The following is an 18475-nucleotide window of genomic DNA, read 5'->3' as shown; positions in this document are numbered from 1 at the left end:
TCCAATAACACTTTACCCAGAAAAATGGCTACAGAGAAGAGAGAGAGCAAACGGCTGGCAGGCCAACTCACCTGTGACATTGACCATGAAGTAGACAGTCTCACTGTCTACATTCCTAGCAGCAGTACAAGCATAGAGGCCGGAGTCTCTAGGCGTGGCACCTTTTATCTGCAAGTACTCCCCAATTAGCACTGTCCTATTGTTGGGCCCCAAGTGTACCCCATCCTTAGTCCAACTGATCATGGCGGCATCTCGCAACAGGCAGCGCAACTCTAGCGATTCCCGGGGCGCAGCCACGTAAACTTCTGGTTGGGAGATTTGGTATTTGGTTGATGGCTCTGCAGAAAGGTGGGAGAGAGAAGACGGAGACAGATGGGAAAGAGGGAAAGGAGAGAACGTCCAACAAAGGTCAGTGGAGGCCCCTTGACGCCCGGGAGAGGCAGTTCGTGCTTTGCAAATGGCCCCAGAGGTGTCTGCTTCTCTTCGCACCCCCAGAAGCCGCCCTCGCCAAGGAGAAGAGGAGCATCCAAAACCAACCAGAGGAAGCGCCCGGCAAAAGCTGCCCCACTGGGTTTCCACAAACTGTAGAGCGTTAAACACAAACCCCAAACCCAACTTGGAAAGACACTGTCCAAGAAAACTCTGAAGTCGATTATCAATCCAAAGCCTGCTTACACTGTGACCCCCGGGAAAGTCTATCACTGTGGCGTTTTTAATCTGTGAGAACGTGTGCTTTACCAATGGTTTCATTCCACATGACTGCACGGCTGTGTACACACACACGCACGCACACACACACCCCCCCCCATTTATTCGTGCTGACTCTGCCTGTTGTCACAAATCTGAGCTTCTTAAAAAGAGATGCCTCAAACTCTCAGGCTCAGATCAGAACACGGCTGGTCTGGAGACTTAATTCTGTGCTGGGTGAGCTGGGATACACTGCTTTCTCTTAAAATGATAATAGCCTGGAGGCGTTAACGTCAAAACAGAAAAGAGAAAAATGCCCCCAGGGAGCCAAGAGGCGGTCCCCATTACACTTAAATGGACCCTGAAATGAAGCTGCTGAAGGCTGCAGGCCTGTTGCTCCATTCGAAAAGCTGGACCGCTCCCTGCCCACAAGCCCCCGCCATACACCCTGGGTTTCAGCCTCCTCAGGCCTCTGCCTTTGTCTCCTTTAGGCCTGTTCCTTCCTCCCTTGCCTCCACACGAACACCAACCTGTCCTTCAAGGCCCAAATCCCTCGTGCCCTCCCGGGTGAGAGTGTGCCACCAGCCACCCTGGCCCAGAGTGAAGCGGGTCTCCCCTCTTCACCAGCTCCTGGGGATGGACCACATTCCTGATGGACTTGTCCTGTCCCCAGAGGAGATGCCAAGCTCCTGAAGCGAGGGCTGAGGTCTCGTGGCTCTTTGTGAGCCCCTCCCCTGCCCCAGGCAGACACATGGAAGGTGACCACTTCCAACAGGGTCACAGTCCCCAAACATGCAGGGCAAGATGGGACCTGGCAGGACCCAGCCTCCGCGAAAGGAGCGACAAGGAGCCATGCATCTTTAAGAACAGCCAGAGCTGCCAGCCGGGACCCACGAGGGTCCATGAATCGGCTTTCATCCTTCACAGTGAGAACTATGAATGGTACCCGGAGTCCCAGGCCCAGCAAAACACAAAGCTTCCCAGCTCTGGGACGGTTCCAAAGCTGGGCAGCATCACAAGGCAATTGTTTTGTCCTTTTGAATGTGGTCTGGATGAATCTCCCACATAAGACTGAAAGAAAGTTACTTCACGTTTCAGTCCCTGTATCCCAGGACCAGCAAGAGCCGCACACATCTGGTTCTAGAAATCCTTCTCCCCAACACCACCGCCAGCCAACGTGGAGGGCCAGGGCCCCCCAAAGGGGCACCCCTAACCCCACCGAGGCATCCACGCCAAGAAGGGCCCAGACGTTGAACAGGATGGGAACATAAAGAGGTAACCACAACCAAGAGAAGAAAATAAAAGTCATATTTAACATGGAAAAACACACCCCAAAACAAGGGCAGAAAGCCCCAACTGACAAGCAGGTTACATTTCAAAAGTCTGTTTTTCTCATTCAACAATTATTTATTGAACACCTACTATGGGCCATGCTTTTTTTTATTCTGGATGCTCAAGAAGAAACAGGAAACAAAAACAGTCCTTGCACTTATGGGATATTAATTACAGTGGGGTGACAGACAATAAATACAACATCTACAAAACTATGAAGTATGTAGGGTGGTCCTAAGTGTCAGGGAGAAGAATTCAGCAGGTTAGTGGCACACCCAGAGATGGAGGCTCTGGGCTCCAAAGCAGGAGCTGGCAAACCACAGCTCCCGGGCCAAACCCAGCCATCGTCTGTTTTTGTAAACAAAGTTTTATAGGCGCACAGCCATGCTTACATATTGTCTGGGGCTGCTGTGATGTGACACTGGCAGAGCTGAGTAGTCGAAACAGAGACCTAATGGCCTGCAGAACCTAAAATATTTACAGTCTCGCCCTTTACAGCAAGTTCACCAACCCCTGTTGTATAGGATGGTCAGAGAAGTCTTCTCTAGAGAGAAGTGAAGGGCAAAGCAATGCTTAAAAGATGTTGCCGGGAACTTAGTTGGAAGGTCCTCAGATGAGGCCTCCCAAGGCTAAGTCATAATGCTGCTGAATTCAGGGACTAATAACAACGTTTTGAACTCTGGATCCTGAGCAGAAATGCGGGTAAGAGGGGAAATGGAGAAGAACAAAGAAATCAGTTTGGCCCGTAATCTCAGAGCATCTCCCACCTCCCACCTCCTAGAGTCAGGGCCAGTCAATATCCGAAATGACGGGCCCCCAAAGGCCACCTGGCCCACCCCTTTCACAGCTAGTCAAGGCCAGGATCAGATGTCATTTGGGTCCTGGGTCTCCAACAACTGATTACAGAAACAGCACCCACAATGTTAGAATGAATTGACAGTGGCTTAGCCGGGGTCATAAAATAATCGATATTTATTACAACCGCATTGTATGATCAGCAAGTTACCAAGAACGTTGTGGAATTTGCTTTCCTCTGAGCCAGAACTGGTCAACAAGAGATGACTGAGCAAGGAAGCAGCTGGTCAGAAGCAGCAACACTTTCCTCCCTTAAAGGAGAGCCCAGGACCCGTATGGCCAACCTGTTCTGTCCTGGCCCTCGGATAAGGGGAAGCATTGCCCCTATTTCACGGAGGCATTGGAAAGCTCTAATACTGTTGGTTTTTTTTTAAAAAAAAAAAAAAAAAAAGCAAGACACTTGCAATTATGATGCAGAAAAATTTCTCTCTGGACAAAGGTGGAATTATGATTTCTCCATTTTTAAAGGAAAGCATTTTGACTGAGAAGCCTTTCCTTCATCTGAAATGGGTAAACCACAAAGTCTTGCTGAAACCAGGAGTATCTGAGATGCTGGACCAACATCACCAAAAAGACACCACCACCTGCTGCTGTAGAAGGAGGTAACATGGGGCGGTAAGGACCACGTCCTGTTCAGGCTGGACACACAGGAGATGCTGGTTAAATGCGTGCTGCCTGCATGGGAAAAGGATGAAGCCCTGAGTTCCAAGTCCACTCTGCTCCTGCTTAACCTCTCGGCCTCAGCTTCCTCATCTACTGAGAAGCAAGAATGCCCCCAAAACAGGATATTATCTTGAGAATCCAACAAGCCATTCAATATGAACCTGACCTTCCAACTATACCTTGTTGGGCCCATGACGGTCACTATCTCCGTCGTTCTTCAAGGCTGAAGACACTACCACGATCTCGAGCACCACTCTTTTCGGAGGATCATCAGAGAGACTCCTTGGATTTGCATCGCCATGGATACAGAACGACGTTACTAATGATGGGCTCCCAGGTCAAAAGGACTGGTAAGGTGACTTGAGATACTAAGAGTGGTTTTAATTTCCAGGAAAACCAGGTCAAAACTGTCACCCAGTTTTCCAATTAGATGATAAGCTTCAAGGATAGTAAAATAATTCCCCAAAATGCATCAATAAGATAACAGTGTTCATTCATAACATTAAGCCATCCACCTTCAAGGTCTGAAACCAGTAACTACTACCGGTGGGAAATTCTGAAAGTGTGTGCTGCTTCCCTCCCCAGCTGATTATTTCACAACAGGCTCATATGGGGGTCTGTGGCGTCTTTGGGGAACCCCAGCAGAACCCAGCAATACTCCTGCGTAATCTAGGACTTCAAGCGCAACTTAGGGAGGATGGGAGAGTGAATAGAAAGGGGGGAAGAAGGGAGAAGAGGTTGGGGATAAAAAGTCAGGGAAGACCAGTGGGGCACATGGTGGGGGTGAGGGGCAGAACGACATGCTCATCCCAGGCCACCCAGCGGCTCCGGTGGCCCAGCTTGCAGGTTCCTGCATCAAAGACATCCCAGGACACGGACACTTAGCCCGAGACCCAAACCACTGGCTCAGTGGAGGCAGCTCTGTCCCTGCCCCTCCCACGTGGCCACTGGGGCTTGGTTTCTCTTCTGTGCTGCTATCCTCCAGGTGACTCCCTGCCACGTGCTCCCGAGTGCTCTGCGGACACCTCCACAGTGGTACTGACCTCACTTTGCTCCGTGGAGACAACGGGCCGGTTCCCTCTGACATGGGTGATGCTGCATCTGCGGTACCCTACCCACCCCTCTAACTGTGATGTGATCACCTCCCGATGTCACAGGTCAGTGCCTCCCCTTGAGTCCACCAAGCTGCACGGCCTGCTCTATAAAATATGATGGTTGACATGGGACAAAGTATTCCCTGAGAGATTTAAACGATACCTTTTATAGCAATATTAATATTTCCTGCGTTTATTTTTTCTGGTACTGCAGCATACTTTTTACTCTTTCTTACAGACAGGAGTGGAGAAATCCACGCAGAGCACACAGCCCAACACTTCCCTCATCTGTTCTCACCAAAACACAAGGAGGAGAAGGCTCCAGAAGCCACTTTGCTACACACCAACTGCGCTTTCAGAGGCTTCCACGGACAGAAAATGTTTCCTCATATCTTTCATAATATAAATTACAATCCACAAAGAAGCAAGAAGCCTGGAGCGCACACACCAGTGCTGGACATTCTTCGTCTCTGTACCTAAAAGTGTTAAACAAACAAGGCGCTGAGTTTACTTTCTGGGAGGACGAAAAGGCACGTGTTTCTACTTGCTGAGGCCACACGACCGGCGGGTACAGCTTGGCTGTGCAGATCTTTGGTTGCATCAATCTGAACTTTCTCCCCACAAGTTTCAAACACTTGAGAAGCACCAGTGGCATCTTATCACACAGCTGCTTTCCAATAAATGGACTAATCTGATATTAAAAAATGAGAGACAGGCATCTCTACAACTCATCAAAAAGTGAATGGTGTGACTAACAGCCGCCACTGCATACGGTTGGTGTGGGATTCCTGCCCGGAGCTGCATCTCCTTCCCACCCCTAAGAAACTCTGAAGCCGGGATGCCTTGGGAGCTACTGGAATGTAGAACTGAGGGGCCTCCAACTGGGAAGAGAAGATTGAGGCGAGGGCTGCCTGACACCCCAAGTCCCGCAGTGGATCAGGGCAGAGGTGTGACATCACGCTGATGTCACCAGCTTTACTTCACAGGAAACCGACACAGGGAAACCAATCCTTGCTGGGGGTGAGCAGAGCCCAGGGAGGGGGAAGTCTTGTAAAAGTCAGAAAAGGCTGTGGTTTCTGGGACTTCGCTGTACACGACCAGCTGAATTCTTCCCTGGTGTCATCGGGAGGCCGTCTTGAGACAATTGAAGCAGGAGAGGATTTGGAACAGGGAGCTATTTCAGGTAACACTTGATGCTGCCGTACCAGCCATAGCAGCACTTCAGACTGTCACTTTTTATAATGTTTGCCTATAAACTTTTCCCGTGTGGTTTTTGAAATGGCGCCCAAAAGCAAACAGAGAACAGATGGGAAACCCACGTCTTGCCCTGTCCAATCATTTCGTGGAGAATGGATGACAGATTTAAACTGTTAAGGAAGAAAAAAGCCGCATATGCCAAGGGGACAACTAACTACACAAATTCAGCCTTTTCTGGGGTTTCCTAGGGACCAGTGTCTTTTCAAAGGTCAAGATGATCACAGCTAAGAAATGGGAACCCCAGCTTCAAGGATGAAGGGGGGTCACCCCTGGAATGCATCCCCCCTGAGGTCTCTCCGCCTGAGAAAGTCAGGGGCATCCAAGCCCTAAAGACATTCCTCCAGGAAGGGGAAGAAATGGAGACAGAAATCCCTAAACAGATGCCTCAGCAAGAGAGGAGGGAAGGAAGAGAAAGGGAAAGGGGCGTCCTGCTAGGGGGTGTGGGTGGCAGGCCTCCCCGGGAACTACAACACCAGCATGTGGGGCAAGAGTAGTAAAACAGCCTTGGTTTCCTGGTGCCCTCCCGACATTCTGCCACCTTGCACGAGAGGAATAAATATCACTGCTGTGGGGCTGCCACTGTCTTGACAGAAGAAACACACAGGAGGCAGCTGCACATGTCACCGCGATGTCACAGGGCACGGAGCAGGTAAGTGTCTGTTTCAGACTCGCCCTCCTGGTCTTCACGATGGCCCATAGCGGCCACACTCCGGTCCTGGTAAGAAGTTTCAACTGGCCAATCCCCCATTTCCTGTCCATAGGAACAGAATACAGAATCCCTCACATACACAGCACTGCCAAAGTACTTTCTACCAGCCGGAACGGAGGGAGTCTGGACAGACAGACATCTATATGGCATTACTTTTCCGTAATCCATGATGTCTTAGAGCACAGGGGCTTTGGAAGAGCGAAGCCCACACTTTTTTTTCTATGGCACAGTTTCCATCTAGGTGGCATCAAAACTTAGCCGTAGAAAGATTTAAAGGTCCTGGTGCCCCTGCAATCAAGTCAGAAATGACCACCCTCGCGTGCCCTAGCACGGGGGCTCCGCAGACACCCAGATGGCAGCAGCAGAGCTGGCTGTTTTCAGCTCAGACAGGCTCGAAGCTTCTCCTTTACGAGAACGGGCTTGCAGAAGACAAAATCCGGACCTCAAACAGAGGCCTTATAAGGCCTGGGTACTACTTGTTCCTTAAGGGGGGAAGGGAGAGACAAATACTCTGCACAATATAAAGATGAAAGTTCTCTACCTCAAGAAATACTGCCAACATAAAAATGGGGGCCTCAAAGAATTCAAAGCACTGGAACACAGATAAGTAAACAGGCTGCAGTTTTCTCTTCCAACCCTTTGTCGGGGTGTCTTGCAGACTCACGTCAGGACTTAAAACTCTCCTTGGCGGTATCACGGGGGCCAGAACAACCACTAATAGCTGTCTCTGCCACAGTAGCTTGACTGTTCCAGAAACTCTAGCCTGGCTCACATTCCTTGTGATCAGATGGGATAATGGCTAATGCTTCCAATATGGTAACCATTAAAAACTATATATTTAGGCACACCCCTCATATAATTTAGGTCTGTCTTTGAGAAACATGGTGAACAGCTCTCCAAGTTTGAAAAGAAATGATGTTGCTACCTAAGAGAAAATAAAAGTGTGGAAATAGTAAAGTGCCCAAGAAAGTACCCATTTAAGAGTAAGTCACCATTATCACCCAATATTCGGACCCAAAACGCAGAAATATTCACCCCGTATTTTGTCAGCATCCCATCTTCTTTTGATCCAAGGTTTTAGGCTATTAATTATAGTGTCCTCCAAAAGGGAGCAAGAGGGACACAAAAGAGGTTTTTCTCCTGGTCACAACGTGTGCATCGAACTCATGCTCGGGAGAGCAAAATTCCCACTGGACCACCAGGACGAGGGTATCGAACAGAACCATCTGCATAAAATCCCTAGATATTGGCAGCTTTGCTTGAGCAAGAACTTCAAAATTGAGCCCTCTGTTCAAAAACCATTTCCCAGAGAGATAAGCCATCAGGGTATCTAGTGCCCAGGAAGCAGAAACTGGCACTAAGAGTTGTGTCAAAGTAGCTCCCCTGCCCCAGGTCGGATATACAGTGAGCCTATGTGCTCAGCCACCTGGTCATCCAGGCTCTGAGCCTGCCTTCCGGAAACACGCTTGCTAGACACAGTGGAGGGGGCTGGCCCTTCTCGAAATCTAGGCTTCCTAGGGCATGCTGCTCTAGGGAAAACCACATCATCAAAAAGCTGGCCCTGCCGACTGACTGAGACCACTGGAAAATCTGTCTCTTTTTCTCAGCAGAAGGTTTTGCACTCCCTGTATCACCACAACCAGGAAGGGAAAAGGGGGGAACGGGGATGGGGGCATCAAGATGAGGTAAAGGAATGAAGGAACGAACGGGATCTGCCTGAGCTTTATCAGCACCCTCTTTAAGGTCAAGAGTGGGCTTGCAGAGGCATCACCTGTGAAATGGACAAACGTCATCATCTCCGGTCCTGAAAAACGAATCCTCTGCCCCCCAAAACAGTTTTGTCCCCAAGTCCTCGTGGCAGCCCTTGACCCCAGGCAGCCCTCCTCACTGTACAGAGTGGGAGGCCACCTTCCTCATCTGACGCTCCTTCAATTCCTGGAGCTGTTCCCTGTGGTATCTTAGCGTTAAGCCTCACTTCTGTCCCCTCCCTGGTGACTCTTCAGAAAAGGCAAGGACAGGCTGGGGATGTTAAAAGACCAGACTTAGAACAGGCCTGAGTCTCAACTCTGCCACTTAGAAATTGTGTGACCCAGGACAGGGCCCTCGGCTTTCTAATCACTTCGTTGTTCTTCCCCTGCAAACCAGGAATAACCATAACTGAGACAGTGCACGGAAAGCACCAAGCACAATGCCCTGCACTCAGCGAGCACTCAAAAGTACCAGCCGTGGGGAAGAACTTGTGGCTGAAAGCCTTATTCCGGGGCTGCAGTTGGCTAACCGTGACAGGAGGAAATGCCCCTGACCAGGTCTCCTCAACGTGGAAGGCTGGGGATGATAGAAAAGGGAGAGCCCCTAACACACAGTTTAGTGCCTATTTACCTACAGTGGCATGCTGTTTTCTGCTGGCTTGTGTGTGTGTGCGCGCACGCGTGTGCACATGTGTTCTCAAGAACAGGAACGTGCATGGAGACCTTCCTGCCCTTCTGGGAATCCCCTCCTCGCCCCGCATACCTGTGGATACGCTCTGAATTCCACCCCCGGCTCCTCTGGTCCTTTTCCCTGCATTCTGATCTCCTCCATCTCTGCAGCTTTTCCCACCCCTACATGGCAATGCCACTCAAGTCCCTGCTTGCAGGTTCACATTTCCACCTGCCCGAGGGAACACGTTACCTGGATGTCTACAGAGGTCCTATCTAAAACAGGCAGATGACCTTCAATCTCGTCCTCCTCCTCTGGCCTCTTGCTGAATGGAGTCACCACGTGACATCAACTCAAGCTCCAAACCCACCCTAAAGCACCTCTGCTCCCTCTCGCCTCTCATCTCGTCAGTCCCCACATCGCCTCCCCTATTCGCTCTGTCTCTGCAACAGCTCTGGAAAGAAAGCAAGGGCGGCTTTCAGTCCCACGGGCCCACTACTCCAGGCCTCTACCAACTCTCCGAAAGACCTCTGCAACAGCCCCCAACCCATCACCCGTGGGCCGCCCCCTGTGTCCTTCATGAGCCACTAGAGCAATCTTCTGAAAAGCAAATCTTACCACTACTTTAAAAAAAAAAAAAAAAAAAAAAAGGCAGAGACCACTCCACACTTTGACAGGGTAAAACCCAAAGAACATCACCCACACTAAGGCCTTGGTTGCTCCTGGCCCCAGATCCCACTCTACCCTCTCTCTCACACCCTAGGCTTGTCTGTTCACATGGGCACTGTTCCCTCTACCTGCATCCCCTGTCCCGATACTCTGCGTGGCAAACTCCTATTCAGCCTTCAAAGCCCAGCTCAAATATCATCTCCTCTGTGAAAACTCCTCTGATTCCCATTAAGACAGACTGCATGGCTCCCATCTCCAATTCATCAGGTCTTTGTTTATCCATCTAGTATATTCCCAGCAGAATACAGTCTGCCTCCACCCACCCACTCCAATTGAGAGCTGGGGGGGGGGGGGGCAGCGGGGGGAGGAGGAGGGCTCTGCTTCTCAGCCTTTACTTTGCATAAAGATCACCCAGACACAGCTTCCAGGGCCCCCCTTCCAAAGTTTCTAGGTCAGGAGGCCTGAGGTGGGGTCTGAGATTCTGGATTTCCCACAAGTTCCCGAGGAATGCTGATGCTGCTGGCCCAAGGGCCGCCTTGTGAGAAGTTCAGCTCCAGTGTCTAAGGACAAGCTTGAGGCCTGCTGCGGCAGTGATGAACCCTGTCAACCCGGGCGGCCCCTTCTCCTCCCTGAGCCTCAGAGTCCTGGTCTGTAGAATAGGCTACCTCCAGGCTAGGTCAAGGCCACCATGGGGACAAAACCAGAGACTGCCTGGGACGGCTTTCGTAAAGTGGGGGGCACACCTAAGAGAAGCCTCCACCCCGGCAGGGGTGCCCTGCCTGCCTACCCCGCCTGTGGGCTGTAGCTTGATACTTTCTTTTTTTTGAATTTTTGAATTTTATTTTATTTATTTTTTTATACAGCAGGTCCTTATTAGTCATCAGTTTTACATACATCAGTGTATACATGTCAATCCCAATCTCCCAATTCATCCCACCACCACCCCACCCCCCCGCGGCTTTCCCCCCTTGGTGTCCATACGTCTGTTCTCTACATCTGTGTCTCTATTTCTGCCCTGCAAACCGGTTCATCTGTACCATTTTTCTAGGTTCCACATATATGCGTTAATATACGGTATTTGTTTTTCTCTTCCTGACTTACTTCACTCTGTATGACAGTCTCTAGATCCGCCCACGTCTCTACAAATGACCCAATTTTGTTCCTTTTTATGGCTGAGTAATATATTAACTGATCAGCAGATTACATTTTTCCAATCACATGGGAACCTCAATTTGAATTTGTCTGATTTTAAAAAGGGGTTTTCTTTCAAATGAACAAATCTGCCGCATCATATATATGTAAGTTACCAAAGTGGGGATTTCTGGAATGTTCCCAAATGGAACTAAACATCCAAGGATCTTGTGAGAGTCGTCGTCATCAACAGCCACGTACAACACCTGTTTGATTACTTTTGTAAGGGAAGTAGCCTGTGGCTTATTAAAATATCATTTACTATTCATCCAACCAACAAATTTGAGATAACTGATATTTGTATGGGGGGCACGGTAACCCCCAAAGAACTCCCTAGAAAAGAGGATCCCAGCTGGGCTCAGGGATGACTCACCGCAACCCGACAGCAGGCCATGAAAACCCCTGAACGCCAGACCCAGAGGCCACTAGCTTGAGGACCTGGGCTCCAGTGAGTGGGGTAGGTGGCCTGCGTTCCAGAGAGCATGCTCCAAAGCCAGCAGTCTGACTACATTCAGAAGCAAGTTTTCAGGGGCGGTCGCCTTTCCACCTTAGTGTTACCTGTGGCTCACATGGCCCCGTTACTGACATAAATGGTGCCAACTCCAGTGGATACATTTGCCCTCTAAGTCCCGTAAAGGTCAGATCAATGTCCAAATCCTAGATCAATGCCCAAATCCTAAATCAATGTCCAAATCCTATTGCACATTTTCCCCAGCCCCTCCCTCAGTGAGTACGTTCTGAATACATGAATACTTTTAAAGCGGCCCCAGCGGCAAACAAAAGGGGAAAAAACGGGAAGCGGGACGAGGAAAGGGAGGTGAAGAGTTACACCTTGAGGGCAAGGCTGCCTCTGGTTCTGCCACTCAGGACCTTTTGGGGGTATTGTTCAGCAAGTTTACTTAAACGGCTCGGCCCTTCTTCTCTCAGCAGGACCCCAGTTCCAACACCCGTTAGGAGTCTGCAGATGTGTCCCCAGACTGGTCCCCCCTCCAGCAGCATCCCAGCCATTTGCAAATGAAGGGACAGCAGCTGGATACTGGGAAACAGATGGGTCTCCTCATTTGAATGGGTTTGATCTGGCAGCCCGGGCCTCAGCAAGTTCAGGCCCGGCCAGCGCTGAAATCCTGTTCAGGCGAAGGCACGGATTCCTAGCCCGAGGGGTCTTTAGCGAGCAGCTCGATCAGAATGGCCCCTGGGAAAGGTCTCCCTGAAGTCAGAGGGGGCGGGGAGCCTCTGTGGTGGGCAGGGCCCATTCCCAGCCGGCTGGGCCCAGCAGGACCCAGCAAGGCAGGACAAGCCACAGGGATCACTTTTCTCCCGTGATATGCAGAGAAGAGAAAAAGTCTCCCTAGGGGAATCCTGTGCCTGAGGATTGAAACCACATTCATTCAGGAAATTCCAAATTAAGATAGGCGCCACGCCACCGTGGTGGTTAACCTTTCTCCCCAACCCTAAGCCGCCTATTTGCATAGAGGTAAAAACTTCAAGGAAACAAACTCTGAAGAGCCCTTACCTCCTAATAGAGGCCCTTTCAAAACCCTCGGGAGCATTTGCTCTTGGAAAGGCTGTGCAGGGCTCCCCAGCATCTTGGCTTCCCAAGACGCGGACAGAGCGTACCAGGTCCTTTCTTAAGCTGAGATTGTCACCCCTCTCCATGGAAAGAGGAGGAGCCTTGTCTGAATCTCTGAGTCCCCAGGTGAGGCCCCCAAGAGGGGACCAGAATCCTGTTCACTAGGTCTCCCTGGCTCCCCAGGGCCGTCTCCCTGCCTCCACGTAGGTCTGGTAAGGAACTGCAGCTCCAGACTGTCAAGGAGCAGGAGGAAATGACCCACCCAAGTGCCAGCAGAGGGCTGCCCGTGACCTCCTCACTCGCCATACCTTTAAGGGTAGGTACTTCTCACCGGACAGCAGAGAGGTCAGGACGATTCCCAAAGTGGGCACAGAGCAACCTAGCCGGCACATCTGGCCGGGGCTGACTAGGGCCAACGCGGTGATCTTGCCAGCAAATCAAGGCGGCACACACTGCCTTCAAGACCAGCCTCAGGAAGGTGCACAGTTGGAAGACCCAGAAAAATCCTTAACGTGGCACGTAGGCTGCCTCCAGCCCCGCCTGGCCTGGCCTGGCCTCCTCGGGGTTCCCCGAATCCCTCTGAGACACACCATGCTTTTACTTCCGATTACCTTCACCTCAGATTGGAAGTGCCCCCTCGTTTTTTTCAAGTATTTGACAAATGCCAGTTCCAGTTCCCGCCCCCCACTCAACAGGACTTGAGACTTCTCTGCTTGTCATTCTATCCCCACGGAGCCCGGCACACAGCAGGACGTAGTAGGGTCTCAACATAATTGGGGGACAAGCTCAAAGGAGCCACAGCAATTACGCGGCAATCTGAAAGGTGTGCCGTAGTGATGACCTTGGCTCTGGAAGCCGCAGCTGCACCAGGGCTGAGAGGTTCAGAGGGAGCGAGCAGTGCCACCTTCCAGCCAAGCATCCTACAACCTCTCACTCACACGGAGGCCCCCTCCTGAATGCCTGCGTCTTCTGCGTCACCGAGCACGTGGCTGGCGCAGAGGGCAACTGACTCAACCAGGCTTGATTCACCTCCACGTCGGGCTGGAACCGCTCAGAGTTCACTTTCCTTTTTTTAAAACCACCAAAGTGAACTTTGTTTGCTTTGAAAACGGGCTCTGCTCCCCGGCCTCTTTTTTCCCTCGGGACACCCTTCCTGGCCAAGGCTACAGGAAGTATATAGGTGCTGCTGCCTCTCTGCCCTTTGGTTCTTGGAATTTTTTTCCTTCCCCCCCCCCTTTTATTTATTTATTTTTGCTTTCCTAGCCTCTGACATTAGAAGGCTCAGTATCTGTCCATGACCACAGGTTGCAGGAGCCCCAGGTATACCAGTCTGCAGAGGTAGGCCTTGACCCAATCTCAAACCAGAAATGCTGAAGAAAAGCTTGACACAATGTCAAACTGACAACCAAAACACTGAGTAGGTCCCAGGGCAGACCGCCTGAAGCACCTGGGACAAGGAAAACGGGATGGCCTCGTGCTGCTGCCTTGTGGGCAGCCCTTCCTGTCCTGACTCCTGCCACATGACACTAACTGAGACTCAGCGCAGTCTCCCTCTGGTCTCCTGCGCAGCAGAGAGGGTTAGCTTCTTACCAATAAGCGACATACCACCAGAGGCCATTCCAGAAGAATCACAAAGTGGTAATTAGTGGAATGGTTTTATTGCCTACGACTTTTCTTCAAATAGCTTTAGGGGAACAGATGTGGACAGATGAGAAGAAACAGCATCAACCAGCAGTGTCCTTACAGGTTTAAGAGTCAAATGACAGATTTACGAATGAGGAGATCCCCACAGTATTCCACAGAAGACTCACCTGCTCAGGAAAGAGGAGGCCACTGGGAAATCTTTGTTGCACCAATTAATTTACCCCAAGGCCTGGACACACACTCACTAACTATGGGGCCTTGGAGGAATCATTTCATCTCCAAGAGTCTCAGTCAAGAGTCTCAGCCATAAGATGGGAATGTGAACAGCTGGGGTCAGCTGCATTACTAAGATTAGAGATGGTGGCGGGAGGAGGTATTGGAGGAAGGTGGTTCAGAAGGTACAAAATTCCAGTTAGGAGGGAAATAAGTACCAGGGAGATAATGTACAGCGTGATGACTAGAGTTAACACTGCTCTATGGTTGGTATATATGAATGTCATTAAGAGAGTTAGTCCCAAAATATTTTTTTCTTTTTCTTTTTCTTTTTTGTGCCTGTATGAGATGACGGATGTTAGCTAAACTTATTGTGGTAATCATTTCACAATATATGTAACTCAAATGGTTATGCCATACATCTTAAACAGTGCTGTCTATTATATCTCAATAAAACTGGGGAAAAGAGATTAGAGATAATATGTCAAGGTACCTAGCACAATGTCCAACACACAGCAGGCACTTCATAGATGGTAATAAGAATTACTGTTACCATCACCTGCATCGTCATCCTCTCAAGGAATGGGCTAATAGAATGCGACCCCATCCACACTGCCCACCCCCACTCACACCCCCAGTACCATGGGTACCATAACAGTCTCCTTGAGCTCCCTTCCACGAAGACTGGAAGACCTGTGCACCTAAGGAAGGCCCAGCAGGCTGCCCGGGGGAAGTCACTACAGGCCAACCTGGCAGAGCCTATCATAACATGCTATGGAGCTCCTCTCACACAGGCCAGGACAAAAGCAGAGTGTGTGACAACCCCCTTCCCCGCCAACCAATCCCATAAACCTCTCTCCATCCTTCTCTTTTTTTTTTTTGGCCACGCCGCGTGGCATCCAGGATCTTAGTTCCCCGACCAGGGATCGAACCCGTGCTACCTGCAGTGGAAGCGCAGTGTCCTAACCATTGGGCGTCAGCGAAGTCCCTCTCCATCCTTCTTCACGGGGCCTCTTGACAATCCTTTGTTTGGAAGCCCCAAGCACAGAACCCCTTGCCAAAATATATTGCTCCTTATGAAGCACATATCCTGCCGTTATTACATAGCTGCAACTGACTTTTTTCGACAGGGAAAAAAAATGTCAACCCTGAACCATTTGGACTGCAAGCAGCAAGAGAATCCCATTTCTAAGGTCCAGACCTGTAAACGCCCAAGATAATAAAAAGGGTTGGAGAGGCTCCCTTTCTACTTTAATTAAAGTAAACGCCTCTCATCAGAAGATCTGTCATTGTATATCGTAGGGTAAACATCCCAGAAGTATTGGTTTGACATCCTATCTCAGGTTTTTACCTCTACAAGGAAGTGGGGTGGGGCAGGGAGGAAACTAGCACTCACTGAGCACCTACTATCTGCCAGGAACTACTGTACGGGCTTTACATACACTTGCATTTGATCTTCCTGGTCCCCCTTTCAAGATAGACGTTATCAGACCCATTTTTAGATAAAGAAAGAGAGGCTCAGAGAGGTTATCTAACTTATCCAAGGTCACAGCACCAGTAGATAACGGAAAGATTCAAATCTGCTTTGTCTAGCTCCCAAGGCCAAGTTCCTTCTGTCCCCAGAAAGCACATTACATACCATTTTAAATGATTTTATTCATTTCTATGAAAAAAAAAAAGTCAGATGCAGAATTTAGGCTAATTACATAGAGGATTCCTGGTCTTTTAAAGATCTGAGTGATCTTCTGTTTGAACCCTAGGATGTATAGTTAATTGTGCGCCTACCTGGGTCAGCTAAAAAGGCAACAAGTTTCGGTCAAGATCCAGGGGGCTTAGCGGGATGGGAAGGAGGTGTCTTTTTTTGGGCGGGGGTTAGGGGCGGCCACCACCTGTGCAGCTAGCTTTCGGGATCTTAGTTCCCCGACCAGGGACTGAACCCGGGCCCTCGGCAATGAAAGCGCAGAGTCCTAACCACTGGACCGCCATGGAATTCCCAAAGGAAGGAGGTGCCTTGAAGGCAGCCACACTCCTTTGGGACAAACTCACTGTCTACTCACAATCTGAAGTGTAAGGGTTTTCAAAGAGTTTAAACCCTAAACTCACCACTGCAAAGATCTTTCCATTCATTTTATAGCACCTCCCCACCTCCTACCCCTTTGCCCCCTGCAACACACAAAGTTGGCCTTTTCGATGTCTTGATATTTTTATAACATTACAGCTGGTTATGTATGGCAAAACTTAACAGTAAACTGGCCTTTAAAAAGAGGTCACACATAGTAACTCAGAAGGAGTTCTAGTGTTAGAAAATAATCATGACGATATATACGGAGTTTACTGTATTAATGTCAGAGCTCAGAACTGGGTTCTTTCTTTCAAGTAAAGTGCTGTATATAAATCATAAAATATATATGTCCCTTGACCTCAATTCTGAATCTGTCAGTATTTTCCTTCTAAGCTGTTTTTTTGACCTCCCCATAAAACATGTTCACCACGACCCGACATTCTATATATGTGCATTCCATTCAGACACGACTCGGAATTTACCATGCTTTAGTTGGACAGGGGTTAAACCAAAGAGTAGGCCACACCTTAGCTCCCTGACTCAGTACAGTCAAAAAGAAGTTGAAATTTTTAATATTCACATGAAATGGCAGAAGTCCAGACTGGGACGTAACTACTTATGGTATTCCAAAGTGGAATAAATGTCAACAGCTCACACCCAACATCTTAAAATGCCATCATGGTACAAGTTTCCTAAAACCAAAATTACTGAAACTCTAACGCATGCCTATTTTACTTGATTTGCGCTCTTCATGGACAACAGTGGTCTAGCCTGATAATTAAAAATACCCTTTTGCATGATTATATAAATGGTAAAAGCCTGAAGTTATACAAACAGAGGCCAGTGAAAGCCTGCAACCACCATCTACCACTGATGTGGCTACCATTTTGGATTTCCTGTCATGCCCCAAAATGGGGTAGTAACAATCAGAGCACGGGGGAAAAAAAACTTGGGAAAAGTGTGACCTTTGTTAATTTCAAAAGGAAACATCTCCAAGACATGGGGGACCATAATAGTGAAAAGGCCAAGAGCTTGTTCAACCAGACTTCTTTACAGAACTCCGTCTCAGCTCCCTTCCCCACCTCCTCACATTCCCTGATCCAGGAAAGCCAGAACTGAACCTGGCTGGGTCACTCCAGGTCTATCTGGGTAAGCAGGAGGAAGTGGTCAGTTTGTGCAGACTCTCGGGCTGCCAGAAAGCCTTAAGGCTTCCCATGAAGATAAACACTGTCCGCAAAATGGAACACGAGTTGTGCATAGCTTTAAAAACTCAAGTTCAAGAGCCTCTAAGCCTCTAAGAAGTCAAAGCTGAATTCTTCGGGGTTTGTTCATCTTGGATATAATGATCAGAAACCCACCTCTTTGGCTTAAGGCCAAACGTTCAGCCCTTACATTAGGTTCACGATTCAGCCACTTATGGCCTTCAGCACTGTCACCATCAATTAAAAGAAATTACTGCTAAGATGGCAAGGCAGAGAGAAGGACGTGGGGTGAGGGTGTGGCATCAGGCGTTGCAATGCCAGGGAAGCAGGAAAAGCAGAGCCATCTCTAAATCGTACTTGGATATAGCAAAAGCATAAAAAGGATGCAAAACCTAAGGCTAAAGTCATCCCTCCAGGAAAACAAAGTAATAATAAAGACCATGGGCCTTTTTGCACAGCCTCATAAAACCCACTGGATCAGAATCATTTGTGGGACAGCCTGAAAAACTTCTAAACAATCACTTCTGAATTGCTTACCAAGGCAAGCACCCTGCTAAGAATCAAACCAACACAGCAGAAAGTAGCACACAAGCTGTATTTCCCACCGAGCCTAAGATGCCAGCACCCAAAAATCAATTTCCCACGTTTTCCTTTAAAGACTAAAATTAGACAGCATTTTTAATGGAAATGTAAAATTAAGCCAGACTCTGATGAAAGAGGGGGGTAGCCTTTTAACAATTACCCTGGATAAGTAAATACCCAAACAAGAGACTGCAAATGGGAGGGCTCCTGGACACATTTTATTGAGAATACAAACATTAAACAAAACTCTTCCTGTTTAAACACTACCCCAGTTATTTCATAACCATGTAATTATTCATTAAGTCTGATATTGGAGACATCTCATAT

At 49.1% G+C, this 18475-nt stretch overlaps 1 protein-coding gene across 15 annotated transcripts in view; it reads right to left on the bottom strand.

The window, feature by feature from the left end:
- The window catches only part of FGFR2 (fibroblast growth factor receptor 2), a 103232-nt gene that overhangs the window by 76314 nt on the left and 8443 nt on the right, over window positions 1–18475 (bottom strand). For 7 of the 15 annotated variants that reach the window (XM_061188638.1, XM_061188714.1, XM_061188038.1 and 4 more), the window contains one exon: window positions 72–338. The exons of the other annotated variants lie outside the window; for them this stretch is intronic. In XM_061188638.1, coding sequence (XP_061044621.1) covers window positions 72–338 — 267 coding nt within the window. The remainder of the gene's footprint in view (window positions 1–71; window positions 339–18475) is intronic. 15 annotated transcript variants of the gene reach the window in all.

This window comes from Eubalaena glacialis, chromosome 1 (assembly GCF_028564815.1).
Source record: "Eubalaena glacialis isolate mEubGla1 chromosome 1, mEubGla1.1.hap2.+ XY, whole genome shotgun sequence".
NCBI lineage: Eukaryota > Metazoa > Chordata > Mammalia > Artiodactyla > Balaenidae > Eubalaena > Eubalaena glacialis.
The sequence above is the reverse complement of the archived record's forward strand: the minus strand, read 5'-3'. Positions and strand labels throughout refer to the sequence as shown.